The 16,378-nt window shown below is 42.1% G+C and overlaps 1 protein-coding gene across 2 annotated transcripts in view; it reads right to left on the reverse strand.

The window, feature by feature from the left end:
- The window catches only part of cntnap2a (contactin associated protein 2a), a 511,778-nt gene that overhangs the window by 46,714 nt on the left and 448,686 nt on the right, over nt 1–16,378 (reverse strand). For both annotated transcript variants that reach the window (XM_077244572.1, XM_077244573.1), the window contains exon 17: nt 632–850. In XM_077244572.1, the coding sequence (XP_077100687.1) occupies nt 632–850 (219 nt within the window). The remainder of the gene's footprint in view (nt 1–631; nt 851–16,378) is intronic.

A 16,378-nucleotide genomic window follows, 5' to 3' on the forward strand; every position in this document is an offset into this window, starting at 1 on the left:
CCAGAACGTAAAAGCTCGGTGAAAATCTGATATATGTGTCAGTATATTAGATAGCATTCAGCCTTAAAAATCACAGCAGCCTAAAATATCTGTCTGTGTTATTAATATTAATCAAACAACATTTTTTTTTAAATAAATGTATACATGTTAAATAAACCTACTGTACCTGAAAACGTATTTTATTTAATATTATTCTAATTTTAACAGTATATGATAATGAAGAAAGATCCTCTTTTTATTCATTTTAATCAGCAATCAGATTTTCAATAGCCCATCAATAACATTAGGAATGACTACAAAAGAACAACAATACATCATCCTGCCGACCTCCAACATTGTTAAACTTTTAAGTACAAACAACTTGAACGTTTAAGTAATTTCAACTTAAATTACATTACTCCATTGAATCTTGTATAACTTAATTTTGTATAAAAAAGTTAAAAAGCAATGTAAAACAATATGTATCAACACTGTAATGTTGTCATTACTTAGTGATTATATAATTTTTTTACATTGAATGTGTAGGGCTTCAGTACTCTTGGGTGGGCGTATTGAAAAGTGTGTTTGTCTGAAGTCCTCACCCACATGAATCCATATCTTCTCTATATGTGGACGTGCATGCGGCCCTTACCCACATAAAGTTGGCTGTAGAGCTCCAGGCGCGTGTGTCCCTGTGTAGGTGCAGGTCTGAACTCCTTGTATTTCTGGTCTAGTTGAAGAATGGCCTCTTTAGTGTTCCTCTCTGCGCTGACCCGATGCCACTGGTCGTCGTTTAGCGGGGCAGGAGATTGCACGTTCAGTTCCACCGGCCCGTTTCCTACATCGAATGAAAACGACACCACCATTGGGGCTATAGAGAAAAACAAACAGACAGAGAGACCATTTAAACTATTATAATACTGAGCATATTAGAATGATTTCTGAAGGATCATGTGAAGTAATGATGCTGAAATTTCAGCTTTGCCATCACAGGAATAAATGACATTTTAAAATATATTCACATAGAAAACAGTTATAACCATAAAATGTAATATTTCACAATATTACTGTTTAATTGTATATTTGATGAAATCAATTCAGGCTTTATAAGCAGAAGCAGAAATCATAATTATTCCAAACTTTTGACTGGGTACAAAAGTTATAAGGGTACATAAATATAAAAATATTAATTAAATAAATTGGTAACACTTTATTTTAAAGTGACATGGTAGTACTAACAGTACTAACACTATAGTAATAACAGTAAATTATGCATAATTACAAGTAACTACCCCTAAACCAAACCCTAACCCAGGGGTAGGCAAGTTCGGTCCAAGAGAGCCGCTGTCCTGCAGAATTTAGTTCCAAGCCTAATCAAACACACCTGAACAAGCTAATCAATGTCTTCAGGATTACTAAGGCTATAGGCAGGTGAGGATTTTTTTCAGTGTTGGAGCCAAACTCTGCAGGACAGCGGCTCTTTAGGACCGAACTTGCCTACCCCCGCCCTAACAGTAACTCTACCTGTAGTTAATTAATATGGTAAAACTTGAAGCACGTATTAATGCCTTATTCTGCATGACCATATTCTACATCCCTTAATCTCACCCAATACCTAAACTTAACAACTACCTTACTTACTATTAATAAGCAGTAATTATGGGTTTATTAAGGCAAAAGTCATAGTAAATATTTAGTTAATAGTGAGAATTGGAACCTAAACTAAAGTGCGTCCATTAATATTACTCAGTACTTATTTAAGTACAAAGTAATGACACATTAAAATAAAGTGTAACCAATAATATTATATGAAAAATGTATATAAAACATTATGTGGGCAGTTTTAAAATGTGCATTACCTTAAAGGAGATGGTTTGCTTTTCAGATTGGTTTCTACAATGATTAAAAAACTTTTGTTTTTGCCCCCATTTTTCATGAGCTGAACTCAAAGATCTAAGACCTTTTCTATGTACACAAAAGGCCTATTTCTCTCAAATATTGTTCATAAATCTGTCTAAATCTGTGTTAGTGAGCACTTCTCCTTTGCCGAGATAATCCATCCACCTCACAGATGGGCCATATCAAGATGCTGATTAGACAGCATGTATTGCACAGGTGTGCGTTATGCTGGCCACAATAAAAGACCACTCTAAAAAGTGCAGTTTTATCACACAGCACAATGCCACAGATGTCACAAGTTTTGAGGGAGCGTGCAATTGGCATGCTGACTGCAGGAATGTCCACCAGAGCTGTTGCCCGTGAATTGAATGTTCATTTCTCTACCATAAGCCTTCTCCAAAGGCGTTTCAGAGAATTTGGCAGTACATCCAACCGGCCTCACAACCGCTGACCACGTGTAACCACACCAGCCCAGGACTTCCACATCCAGAATCTTCACCTCCAAGATCATCTGAGACCAGCCACCCGGACAGCTGCTGCAACAATCGGTTTGCCTAACCAAAGAATTTCTGCACAAACTGTCAGAAACCATCTCTGCATGCTCGTCGTCCTCATCGGGTTCTCGACCTGACTGCAGTTCGTCGTCTAACCGACTTGAGTGGGCAAATGCTCACATTCGATGGCGTCTGGCACTTTGGAGAGGTGTTCTCTTCACTGTACAGGGCAGATGGCAGACACCGTGTATGGCCTCGTGTGGGTGAGCGGTTTGCTGATGTCAACGTCAACATGGCCAGCATACTCACCAGACATGTCACCCATTGAGCATGTTTGGGATACTCTGGATTGGCATATACAACAGCGTTCCAGGTCCTGCCAATATCCAGCAACTTCGCACAGCCATTGAAGAGGAGTAAACCAACATTCCACAGGCCACAATCATCGACCTGATCAACTCTATGCGAAGGAGATGTGTTGCACTACGTGAAGCAAATGGGTTCACACAAGATACTGACTGGTTTTCGGACCCCCGCCGGACCCCCGCCGGACCCCCACCCCAATACAGTAAAACTGCACATTTTATATGGGACTTTTATTGTGGCCCGCCTAAGGCACACCTGTGCAATAATCAGGCTGTCTAATCAGCATCTTGATATGCCACACCTGTGAGGTGGATGGATTATCTCGGCAAAGGAGAAGTGCTCACTAACACAGATTTAGACAGATTTGTGAACAATATATTTGAGAGAAATAGACCTTTTACGTACATAGAAAAAGTCTTAGATCTTTGAGTTCAGTTCATGAAAAATGCGGGCAAAAACAAAAGTGTTGCATTTGAAATTTTGTTCAGTATATGTATTGTATGCAATTTTTATTGTTCATTAAAAATCTTTATTAATGCATAATGCTAATTTGTTACCAGTCACGGAAACTAGGGACACAAGTCGGTTCTGGGGCATTTTGAGTTATTCATAGATTCTGAGAGTGTAATATCCAAGCTTTCCAACGATGTGTAACATGTGGAAATCTGATAATATTTGGAGAAGTTGTGGCCATTTTAAAGTAGGCACTTAAAAAAGCTCAAAGAGGAGAAAACGAGCTAAAGATTGTGCAGTTCTCACCTGTCTCTGCTGCTGGGGGTGACAATAGGGCTCATTTACATCTCATTTAGATAAGCCATACCCCCTGTAAAGCTCCTCCATGTGCTTTACAGCTTTTTTTACACTTCGAATGAGTGCACTTCTGCCGCACTAGGCGAAAAACAATTGTGCTGCCCCTCTATTTGCAACGTACCAGCAACAACACACAAAGACCAATAATGCCATATAGCCTGCATATAACGCGAAACCAGCAACAACACATAAAGACCAATATGCCATATACATATAACGCAAAACCAGCAACAACACACAAAGACCAATATGCCATATAGCCTGCATATAACGCAAAACCAGCAACAACACACAAAGGCCAATATGCCATATACATACAGTATAACGCAAAACCAGCAACAACACACAAAGACCAATATGCCATATACATATAATGCAAAACCAACAACAACAAACAAAGACCAATAAGCCATAGGCCTACATATCTATAGCGCAAATAGTACGCAACGCTCGTGTGCCCAAAATGTCAACAATATTAAAGTTTATGTAGGAGGCAAATGCCTGCTGGCATTTTTCTTTAAGCAGTCATTTCTGCAATTTTCCAAATAATCACATTTCACCTCCTCAAATTACTGTTGCAAATCTCTTTACACCACTTTCTTATGTGCGTATACACACACAAATGAAATGTCCGCAAGCACATTATATCATCAGCAGGTTCAGCATCTTAAATAACGACTAAAGAGCAAATGAAGCTTAACTTACATTTCAGAAACACGCACGGCAGGCCTTCATCGCAGCAGCAAAGGTCTTAACTGCATCCTCTATTTCGATTCTCCGTCACATATGAAACAGCCAGCCACCGCTGTCAGCGAGCCGAGCCGCCGTATTGAAGCACTGAGGGCGAGCGCGCTGCGCCCATACCTCCGGTTCAGTTTCCCGAGCCCACGAAGTGCGGCGAAAACATTTTCGGTGTAACTGCCAGACGGTTCATCTCGTCTGCGACAATCTTTGCGGCATCCATCTTCATTGAATTTTGATATCAGAGAGAGCTGGCCAGAGCACAGCATAATAAGTAGCCATGTGGTTGACTTGGAGGGCGGGGGCAAAAGCGCCGGGTTATTCAGTATGGAAATACACACAGACAATGACACGCCACGCCCCTACTGCATGCTAGAATCTCCGAAAACAAGCCGATTTCAACCTCAAAATGTAAGCTTTTAAATATACCAATACTGCTATCTCAAACATGGAGAGGCTTCTTCGTGATTTCAATTAACAGATTCTCCAAAAAATTGAAAATCACCAATTTTGAAAAAAAAACTCTTCTTTCTCATTTTGCTCGAAAGTTGTGCTGCCGACTTGTGTCCCTGGTTTCTGTGACGGGTCACATTTATTTATGTTTTTCAAAAGAAAAGTATTTTGAAACCGTAATTGGTGTTGAAAATTTGTATGTACTTTTTAGCAGTTATTGTCCTGACATTTAAACATTTTAATCCACTTACTGCAATAATACCTGACTGCATACTCACTTGAAATGTCAACAGCAGGTAATTCTGCAGGCTCAATTAATGTTCATATATTATTGTTTTGCTCAATAATTATTTTGCAGAACAACAATCCAATGTTGTGACTTAAAATGCAGAATTACCAAACTCACCAGACTGCTTCACTCAGGTATGTCATTAAAATTCCTCTTAACTGAGTTGGAGATTGTTTGTTCACTTTGCTGAATTCATTTTAGGCCACAACTGCTTTTAATGAGTCAGTGTTGCATATTCTCCTACATAAACAGTGAAGATTGACAGCTGTACTCCTGCAAGAGGAGATGATATTTATGGCAGGAGTAAAGAGAAGAGAGGTGAGATGTGTTTGAGTCATGACTGCCCTGGTACAGTCTGTCATGTTTGGCCCCAGAGGGCCAGGCCTCTTTGGGGTTAACCCATGATAAATTTAGAAACATCCACCTGACACCCGACACATGTCAAAGCAACAGTGTCATCATTCACCCTCGATCCTATGCTACTCTCAGACACAAACGATAATATGATTGTGTTTAATGATAGCATAGTATATCTGATGAGAAGACACTGCCTCATAATTATTCATGATACCTAAAACAAGTGCTTCAACTGCTCAGACAGCTAGTTGGTGTCATGCTTCAAGACACCTTTGAAATGTTTATGTACAACAAGCATTTATTGTTATGGAGTTTCTAGATTTATGGAGGCGTTGACTGCATGGAGTTAGCATCACAAACACCATCCATCCTTATTGACAGTCTTTTAACCAATCAAATCACTTATATTTGTGAATCAACATCAAGGGATAACAGTCTAAGAATTTCCTAAAAATACAAAACTGCATTAAAATATATATTTTTTCAATGCAGAATACACGTACACAGCTCATTTACATATGCATTAAATGGCTACAGATACACTACTCTAAACTTTTTTTTGTTTTCAAACAAATTATTACTTCTATTCAGCACTAATGCATTAAATTGATCAAACGTGATAATAAAGACTAACACTGTTACAAACAAATTGTATTACAAATAAATAGTGTTCTTTTGAACTTTCTATTAATCAAAGAATCCTGAAAAAGACAGGTTCCACAAAAATGGTAAGCAGCACAACTGTTTTCGACATTGATAATTAGAAATGTTTCTTGAGCAGCAAATCAGCATATTAAAATGATTTCTGAAAGATCATGTGACACTGAAGACTGGAGTAATGATGCTCAAAATACAGCTTTGCTGTCACAGATAATAGATAAAGATAATAAATCTGTTTTAATGTATTTTTGAAAAAAATAAATGCAGCCTTGGTGAGCATAAGCAACTTGCATTTTCTTACTGGTTCGGGCACTTTCACAAAGCAACAAAACAGAACAAAATGTGTTAATAAAAGTCACACGCAAAAATTCCCCTCATTGCTCAGAATGTTATGATCTAAAGTTTAGTGCTCAGTTTAGCGACATTTCCAGATTGCAAGATGAAAATGGGGGCTTTCATGACTTTTATAGCACCATGTGGATAAATATCAATTTACAATTAACAACCCACAATAATATATACAACGTAAAAAGCCAAAAAAACCCAAAGCCTGCCATATTCACACTGAAGTGAAATTCACACTGAAGTGAAATTATTTAAAAGGACAAACTGGGCTTCTAGTCACATATGTCTCTAAATGTATTGGTCCGACCAGCTCCGTTCAGCAGGGGTTACTGTGGCTGCACAGACGCTGAAGGCAATAACTAAATTGGATCTGCTTTGTGTCGGCAGCGCAGTTAGCCTGCAGTGATAGCCGGCCACTGCTATTGTTACCATCTAGGAAGCTAAGAGTAATGCTGTGATATCATACCAAGTGTGGCAGCTGAGGGACACAGCAGACTCTCCAAACACAAAACAACTTATTTCTGCCAACAACTTATTTTTTTCTACAAATATCTACAATTGTGAGCTGCCTGCAGTCAGTTTTATTTATTTCAAAGAAACCCATGTAATGTTCAGCGTGGAAGCTCTCCGTTTTCTGGTTTCCTCTTGGCTGGAGTAACAGGTGTTCTCAGTAGGGGGTGCTGTTTTACTGTTCTACGACCTGATACAGATGTTGCATGAATTGGGGATCCACAGAGCCACTTGTTCATCTCAGATTCTGAACTAGAAGGAAACTATGATACGGTCAGTCAGCACACCTAACCTCTGTCTGTGAGCAAAGGGCGAGTGCCATAAAGTTGGTCTGTTCCATCAGAACAACAGAACAGAACAGTTGTGGCCCATTTTTAGCTCAGTAGCTGAGCACACATGCTAACACAAATAAACATACATTATATATTCAAGCTTAGAAAACAAAACACTGGAGATACATTAGACCCAGACCCAAATGTCATCATTATTATCCTCAATAATAATAATAATAATAATAATTATAATAATAATGATGATGATAATAATTAAAAGTGTGTGTATATAGTGTGTGTATTATATATATACAACAAAATGTAGTCAAAATTCTGCCATTTATACAACTTTTTGAAAATTTTATATTAATAATTTCCGGTTACACTTTATTTTAAGGTGTCATTGTTACAGTGTAATTATATGTTTAAATATTGAGTAATATTAAGCAACTACGTGTTCTTACGATAGGGTTAGGGTAGGATTAGAATTTGGTTGAGGATTAGTTGCATGTAATTATGCATAATTTACTGTTATTACTATGGTGAGTATGTAACATATGTAACAAGGACACTGTAAAATAAAAGTTTTACCTATTTTTCACAAAATACATATTCAAAAATGAAAAGGTATTTGTTTTATTTATCATAGCTTAAAATGTAATACATTTTATTTTAATCTTTTTATCATGTATTTTTTTTTATAGTCTAAGATTGAAAGTCTGGGCCTGGGACAGGGGTAAAACAATAAAACCTATAAATAAAAGTCAAATGGAAAATAGCAAAAAAATTATGATGGAATGCTAAAAGTTTTAATCGACCTTCATAAAACAGTGAAAATTCTTTGAGTTAGAAAAATTATAAAATATAAAAATAAAAATAAACACCCGTCCCACATACATATCAACATTACCATACCTGTGCAGATAATCAGCAAAATCCCATCATTAATTCAGTTAAATATAAATAAGAAAGCTTAGGCTCATACTGTAAGAAACAAATCCATAGAAAGGGTACTGGTTATGTTCTGCCAAAACATTATCCGTTAAGTTTACGGACATCTTGTTTAAACCTAAATCACAATGCAGTGCAACATTCAAAATACGGGTAAAACACAAGAAAAATCAATACAGAAAATGATTACACATACACAATGCAACATTTGATGATTCAGCCCTCAGAATAAAAATATTCAGCTCCACAGTGACCACAGTAGATGCTACACACCTCAGCAGAAATGTTAACTAAAAGAACAAGCTACTGACAACAAGGGGGGACTTAATAAACGAAACAAATCCCTATTCGAGCGCATTTGTGATAGAGAGATGGCAAAAGAAAGAGAGAGCGAGGAAGAGGGCAGGTGTGTAGTTTGGACTAGGGCTGCTCCACCATTCTCAGCCCTCTGATCCTGTAATTGGATTTCCTGCATCTGGCCAGCAAGCACTGAGAATCAAGAGTGTGCCACTGTTCTTGGGGAGCGTTTTCACTTGAGTGTGTGCTTGTTTGTGTGTGTGGACCGCTCCACTGTCCACAACCGAGGGCATTCTGTGGACTGCTGCTCTTGCACAAGGAAAACTAAACAAAATCAACAAGCCAAACAGCATGACAGTGAAAAAGTGGGTTTGTGTGTACTAGATCGCCCGCCAAACTGGCTGAGTAGATCTACCAAACCAACAGAGTAGTTATGGCCCAATGCATTTCAAGATACCACATAAATGACTTTTATACAGATGGTAAATGCTTATTTACAATGGTATATGGTATCTGCATTGTCAAAGGAAATTATAATGCACTAAATCAGCACCATTGCCAAGTATTTTCTCTTTAAAACTGCAGTGAAAAAAAGACAGTCTCAAAAATGCGGTTTGAAATCGCTGGTGTTTCTGACGTCACAAACTACCTTGTAACCAATCACGTCAACGCGACGTCGGGCTTTAGCATATCATATGCTCTGAAGTAGGGGAGTCTCGGGAGATGCCAGGTTATCCCGATATATCACATTATTATCTGTTTGATAATGTATTCAAGCAAAAGGCTAATCATATTAATTATCATTATGTGTCCATTGTTGTAAAGAGTGATACCATTGTGCAGCGTTTACCTCAGTAAGTTGGCCGAGTGGATCTCTGATCTGGTGTTAGTGAGTGGAGGTGGAGCTAATTTGCATATTCATGAAAAGCTATTTCAGTCACATTCAAGCTATTTTAAAGCACGAGGAATCTTTTCTCCTGAGGAAAAAACCTTTAAATATGTCATTTTGGTGATCAAAGATGAGTTTTAAGGAATACAATTATTGACTACAGGGGGACTTTAAACCAAGCTAAGTACAGCCGAAGAACATTTAAAAATAATAGTTCTCCCAAAAATTAATGTTTTAACAGTTTTTGTACAATTTCGTAGTTGTAAATAAAACAAACACTTTATATTAAGGGCCCTATCTTGCACCCAACGCAATTGACTTTGTCTAAAGTCAGTGCCGCGTTATTCTGATGCTATTTTAAGGGCGCATTCTTGGCCATAATGTAGCGTCTGCACAACGCGCATACACTTTGCTTCTCTCATTTACACAGACGCAGCAGTTCCCATTTTTGCAAACCATACATAATTACGAGGAAAAATATTACCATACGAGAGAAATCATTGTGGTGTCAATGAAGATGTGAAAAAATAGGAATAAATCTAGCTTACACATTTACCCAAATTATTATACGCCTGTTTAACCGAAGCTAAATCGGTTGGGTTTCTCCCATCCCCATGCAATGTCACTTCTCTGTCTTTTCGGCCCTGACGAGAATGTCGGTCTCCTCGGCTGTGAACCGCTCCTGGCGTGCGTCTGACAAATCCGCCATCATAATAGCAACCCGCCATGGAACACGCTCTGATTGGTTTATTTCACGTTACGCCCAAACCACACCTATGAGTAATGTTGCTACTTCAGACCAACCCATTTTAGATTTGCATCGAGCGCAATAATCATTTAACCCCCCAGTATAATAGAAACAGCGCCCGAGATCCGCCCACAAAGTTACTTACGTTTTTCGTTTGATAGCCTACTTGTGTTTCAGACCGTTAAAATGGGGCCCTAAGAGTCTTTAACTTCTATGTACTAAAATTTTAAATAATAATTTGATACAATGCACTTATTGTGTACACACGTTTTTGCATTGTACTTAAATAAATAAAAAACCTGCATGTTATTACAGCTGTAATTGATATTACAGCTATAATTACACTATTGAACCTTCCCTTAATCCACCCATAAACCTACCCATACCACCAAACTTGTCCCTAAACTTACCAGCATCCTACTTCAATAGCAGCAAAAGTGTTTTGCAATACAACATGAACACAGTAAATACATTGTCCCTAACAATTATTATTTGTTGATGTATAGTTAGACACATCATATAAAGTGTGACCGAACTAAGTGGCCTTTGTTTTACAAGATAATTTCAGTCTTTTTACTCCCAATTTTAATGTTTAATTCAATGTTTTACTTGACAAATCTACTGTATGTAATTATTCTGAATGAAAATTGTTTCTACACTAAATGCTTTTCAGTGTACAATGAAAGTCAGTTGGGTCCACTGGAACAACATTGGAACTCACTAAATTTCATTATCAGGACAAAAAACAGTGGAACATTTTTAAAAATATCTTAGAAAGAGAAAGTCCTACAGTTTTTGAAATACATGAGGGTGAGTACTTTTCATTTTTGGCTGAAAGGCAGTTGTATGTCTTTTACTTTTTTTTCTATTGCTTGTATTCCAGTGTAATGGAAAAGGATATTTCAGGGGTCTGGACCCCATCAATCGCTGATGCTTTTCTCATGCGTTTGGCAACGGATTTTGCGAGAGCTCTTGACTCTCACACAAGCCGCCAGGTGTTCTGCAGAGTCACATTGTCATTTCTCCCTCGGGCCCCCAGAGAGCCTCCACTTCATTAAAGATGCATCAAAGAGAGACTAAGGATCTTCTCAGCATCTGAGCCCACAGAGGATCCAAGCCATTTCCACATCCAGCCAAAAACCCAGGCAGAGAGCTTTGCTCTGGACTAAAAAATAATAATGATACTTTTGGGAAGATCTGAGAAGCCCAACAGCTATTTCCATGTCCAAAAATTGTGATGTGTAGAAATGCATTGGAGGCTGCCATGACTTAAAATAAGCACCGGAGGAAAAGAGGCAGTCTCAGAAAAGGCTCACACTTGCAGTTAAATTATGCGGCAAGGCCAAAAAAATCCAATTTTTGGGTTGGACCGACTGAGATTTTACCGTTCCAGTGCGCTAACCCCAAAATATATTTCCTTTTAAAGAAAGAAACAGCACAATGAATTTAAATTTGACCATAAAATATACGAAACCACTGTAATTAAACACCAGTTTTCTTTGAAAACACTTCCAACACAAGAGGAAGCAGTTAGACTGCATACATACTGTTTGAGTGAATCCAACTGAAAAGCTTGAAAGTATAAAACATGAATTGGTAAAGCTTAATAAATCATTTTAGTGGGGAAAAAGAGAAAGAGAGAGTTATAAGCTCAGTTATGCCTTGAAATCAGGCATGAATATTCAATGGTGGCTGATGTCAAGATTTCCTCAACTGAGATGGGTGGGAGTGGCAGAGAGAGTTTGAGATGAAACAGAGTTGAAGCAGCAGATGTGGGTGTCCACCCATCATTCAATCATCCATCGAGAGGCTCTCTTTTCACTAGGCTACTGCCAGTAGGTTATAGTAGGGAGATAGTACTAGATAATGCCAACAGAGGGCAGCAGCAGAAAGACCGAAAGAGAGAGATATTAGAGATTAAACCAATGGTGAATTTAAGGATTTTGGTTTAGAGTTCATTGGCAGTCAGCACTACATAGATGACATTTAGGGTGTACCATGCAAAAAAAGCTTCATAATATTCCAAATGAAATGTACTTTTTACTCTTTTCTACAATAAATAAATTAATACTTTTATTTACCAAGGAGGCATTAAATGTAGGGAAGGTAATGTTTTATAATAAAAATTTTTGCTATACTGGTTGAAACTCTCTTCACACCCTGATAGCAATCAATATTAGAAGTGGTCTTATTATTAATTTTTTTTAAAATTATATATCTTCTGTGAAAATTTCAGGACCAAAAAATACAATCAGTTAAAAAGGATTCTCGTCGCTTCATTACATTACATTTGAACCACTGTAGTCAAATGGACTATTTTAACGATGTATATCCTACCTTTCTGGGCCTTGAACGATACTTGTTTACTAAACGTAACCTCGGTTCTCTCTAGAGAGGGAACGAGTATTGCGTAAGTTTAGCTTACGCTATGGGAAAGATTCATCTTCTCGAGATATTGAAGCCAAAAAATTATCAATAATTATTTTGTATTCATTGTAGACGCAGTGCACCAGCTAGCAGACCTAGAGCAGGCCATCTCGCGTGCTCATTGGCTGCCCTGCGGGCAACTGCTGCAGCCTACCAGTGAGCCCGGCGTGACGTCACGCCCCATAGCGTCACAGCCCGCCGGAATGGGCGTGGCTTAGCATATTAAAGTACGGGGGGCAGTAGGCTGACTTCCCTGGTTTTTCGTCGACTGAAGCGAAGTCGCTCGTGGCGCGAGCACGGCCGGTTACGTAATACTTGTTCCCTCTCTAGAGAGAACCGAGGTTACGTTTAGTAATCGAGTATCGTTCTCTTACGAGAGGTTCTCTCGTATTGCGTAAGTTTAGCTTACACTACGGGAACACTTTGTCAACGCTGTGCGCGCCAAGCATCCACCACGAGATCCCGAACTTTCAGGGGAACCCCATAAGTGGAAAAAATAAGGTGGCCAGCCACGCGGGCCATCACTTGTACATAAGCACACATAGGGAATACAGAGCAGCACGCCGGTCTGTATAGGCACATACCCTACTAGTGCAGCTCAACCAGGAGAGCTGAGTCACGTGAGAGTGATCTGAGCAGGAAGATCTGGGCAGAATACACCTCTCCTTCAAACTGACAAAAGTTTAGCCTGCAAGGCAGGAACTTCTAGGTTATAAAACCTGACAAAGGTAGATGGAGAGCTCCAGCCTGCCGCTACACATATGTCATGGATAGAAATCCCACTGGACCACGCCCACGACGAGGCCACGCCTCTTGTGGAATGAGCCCTGATGCCCAGAGGGCATTGCAGACCTTTTGACGCATAAGCAACTGCTATAGCGTCCACTATCCATCTGGATAGGCTCTGTTTCGAGGAGGCGAGACCCTTGGTGCGCCCACCAAACGAAACAAAAAGCTGTTCTGAACGCCTGAAGGAGGCAGAGCGCGTAATGTAAAATCTCAGCGCCCTGACAGGGCAGAGGAGATTCACCTCACTTTTGCTGTCAGATGCTGGCAGAGCTGACAGCGAAATAACTTGCGCTCTGAATGGAGTGCCCATCATTTTAGGAACATGTCTAGGTCTGAGGATGACTTTAGAGTCATTCGGCCCGAACTCAAGACACGACGCGCTGACAGACAGCGCATGCAGGTCCCCCACATGTTTTACTGACGACAGTGCAGTCAGAAAGACGGTTTTCAGTGATAGATATTTCAACCCCACGGAGTCTAGTGGTTCAAATGGAAAGGCTTTCAGGGCCTCGAGGACCAATGAAAGATCCCACATAGGAACCGACGGGGGGCGCGGCGGGTTCATCCTTCTAGCTCCTCTAAGGAAGCGGATGACCAACCCATGTCTTCCCAGTGACTGGCTGTGCATCGATTCTGCGAACGCTGCCACGGCCGCCACGTATACTTCGAGCGTGGATGGGGACCTCCCCTTATCCAACAGCTCTTTTAGGAAGGTGAGCAGATGCGCCACCCCGCATGTCCGTGGGTCCAGACCTCTGTCGGTGCACCATCCGGAGAACACCAACCATTTAGACGCGTAGAGCCTTCTCGTGGAAGGAGCTCTAGACTGCGTGATCATGTTCATCACTCCTTCTGGCAGGCCAATGAGTACCTGTTGATCTACCATGCGTGCAGAGACCAGCGCTCTGATGGGGATGCCAGATCGCGCCGCGAGCCTGAGAGAGGAGAGAGGAGTGTATAGCCCTGCTTTATTGTGCTCAGCACCCATTCTGAAATCCCTGGAAGAGTTTCCCACGCAGCTATTTGAGCCGCTAGGGGGCGAATGGCCTCCGGATTCAGATCGCCGCCATTTGCGGGCTTGTGAAACTGAACCGGAGCCGAAAGCGTGGCGCGCGCGCTCTTGGTTCTGGGCAATGGCTGCTCGCTGAAAGCCGAAACCGGCTGATATATGTGAGATGTCCCAATCATAAGGGATGGGGAACATTCTTTTTTCACTTTTTGACGCGCGAGCAGCGCTCCGGGCAGAAAAGCTTCCTGTAAGCGTGAGCGCGGGCACGAGACTTACAAGTGTATTTGACGCCCCGATCATAATGGATGGGGAGCGTCTTATTAATGCCCTGCGTTTTGTGATAACACTTAAACGCGCGGGCGGAGCCCGGGGAAAGGTTTGTGTTAGCAAGCGTGAACGCTCTCTGGCGGGCACAAGACTTACATTCATAACCTGCTTTTTTGATCGTGTAACAGAGCGGGCAGATAGTGGGCAAAGACCTGTGGACACATTTCTTACATTCAACACTCGAGCGGCTTTTCTGCGCTTTATGAGAGTGTGCTCTGTGAGTGACACGAGATTCGAAGTGCTTGTGTGTAGGGGTGAACACTGGGGCGTGGGCACTTTCACTACACTTAAAACACCGACGGCATGAGCCAGACCAGACATTATACTCTTTTAGATGATTTCTCTGGGTCGCCGTGAAAACGGCGTTTGTGTGCAGGCGAGAGGGTGAACAAACCGGCTCGTTGGCTGCTAAATGAACCACTGCAGTAGCCTGTTTGAAGGGGACTGACAGGAAAATAAACTTTGATGGCGGTCCGGCCGCAGCGGGACACGCACATCTTTTCTCTCTCTTTGTTAGGAGGGCTTCGCGTGCTCAGACTTCAACGTGATCTTCTGCTGAGGCCCTATGGGGGGCGGCTGTGAGTGACAGCTGTCTGAGCGCGACCTAGGGCGGCCGCCCTGACGTTGCTGCGAAGGCTGAGGCTGTGCTGGACGCTGGGCGCTGGCTCGCACAGGAGGCTGGGATCTGTCGCACTTCTCAGGTCTGTAACCGCAGCTGGATCCCGGCCCTTCTCATCCCATTCACGGAGGAGGTCGGCTTGCAGGATCTGTAGCACAGCCATGGAGTGGAGAGCAGACGCGGCTTAGCCGGAGGCGGCATATGCGCGTCCGACCAAGGCGGCCATAGCTCTGCAGGCTTTTGACGAGAGGGCTGACCGTGACCGCCATCTCGCGGAGGGCGGGCAAAGGTGCGCTGCGACCGCCTCTTCCACAGGGGGAATAGCCGTGTACCCTTTCTCGGCAGCGCCGTCCACTTGGGAGATCGATGCGGAGGCTTGGGACTGAAGTCTCGAGGAGAATGGTGCATTCCATGACTTCGTCAGCTCCGAGTTAAGTTCCGGCAGGAATGGAGCGGGCCTGCTTGCTGAAGCTGCACGGCGGAGACTTTGAAGGAAACAGCCGTCGAGCCTGTTCTGCGCGGGTTCCTTCGGCAGCGACCACTCGAGCCTGAGACGGTCAACAGCCTGCGTTAGCAGGCGCATCAGTTCCGCATCAGCTCCAGCGCGGGTACGGGTGGATTCCTGGATCGCCGAGGAGGCAGAGTGAAGCGACCATTCCTCGCTATCTGATGCCAGGATGGAGCAGCAGTGTCTCGTGGCCTGTCCCTCGGCCTCATCCTCAGATGCGACGGCAGTGAGGCTCGTGAGCGGCAGCTGCACGTCGGTGAGGAGGGGCGGGGAAGGCGAAAGCGAGGCTCTCCGGCGAGCGCGTCGCTGTGGCCACAGGTTCCGGCTGTCTCAGGGAACGGCGCTTCTTCCTGTGCGGTCCCACAGAGGGCGGAGTGACTGCTGCGGTGTTGAAGGCTTCGAGTCGAGCCCGCAGGGTCGACAGCGGAAACGCTTCACAGAGCTTGCAGCCCCCGGACGCGAGGGCGAGCTCTGCATGTTCCAGGCCCAGGCAGAGAGCGCAAATCAAGTGGCGGTCTCCAGCGCTGAGCGGGGCTCTACACGAGCCGCAGGAAGCGCGAGGCATCTTTAAAAAGATACAAGCTGCTCTTTTAAAATAGGTTAGCAAGGTAAAGGATACGTCGCCGGATAGCGTAGCTC

This window comes from Siphateles boraxobius, unplaced genomic scaffold (assembly GCF_051911475.1).
Source record: "Siphateles boraxobius isolate OS27281-9 unplaced genomic scaffold, OSU_SipBor_1 26, whole genome shotgun sequence".
NCBI classification, from domain to species: domain Eukaryota; kingdom Metazoa; phylum Chordata; class Actinopteri; order Cypriniformes; family Leuciscidae; genus Siphateles; species Siphateles boraxobius.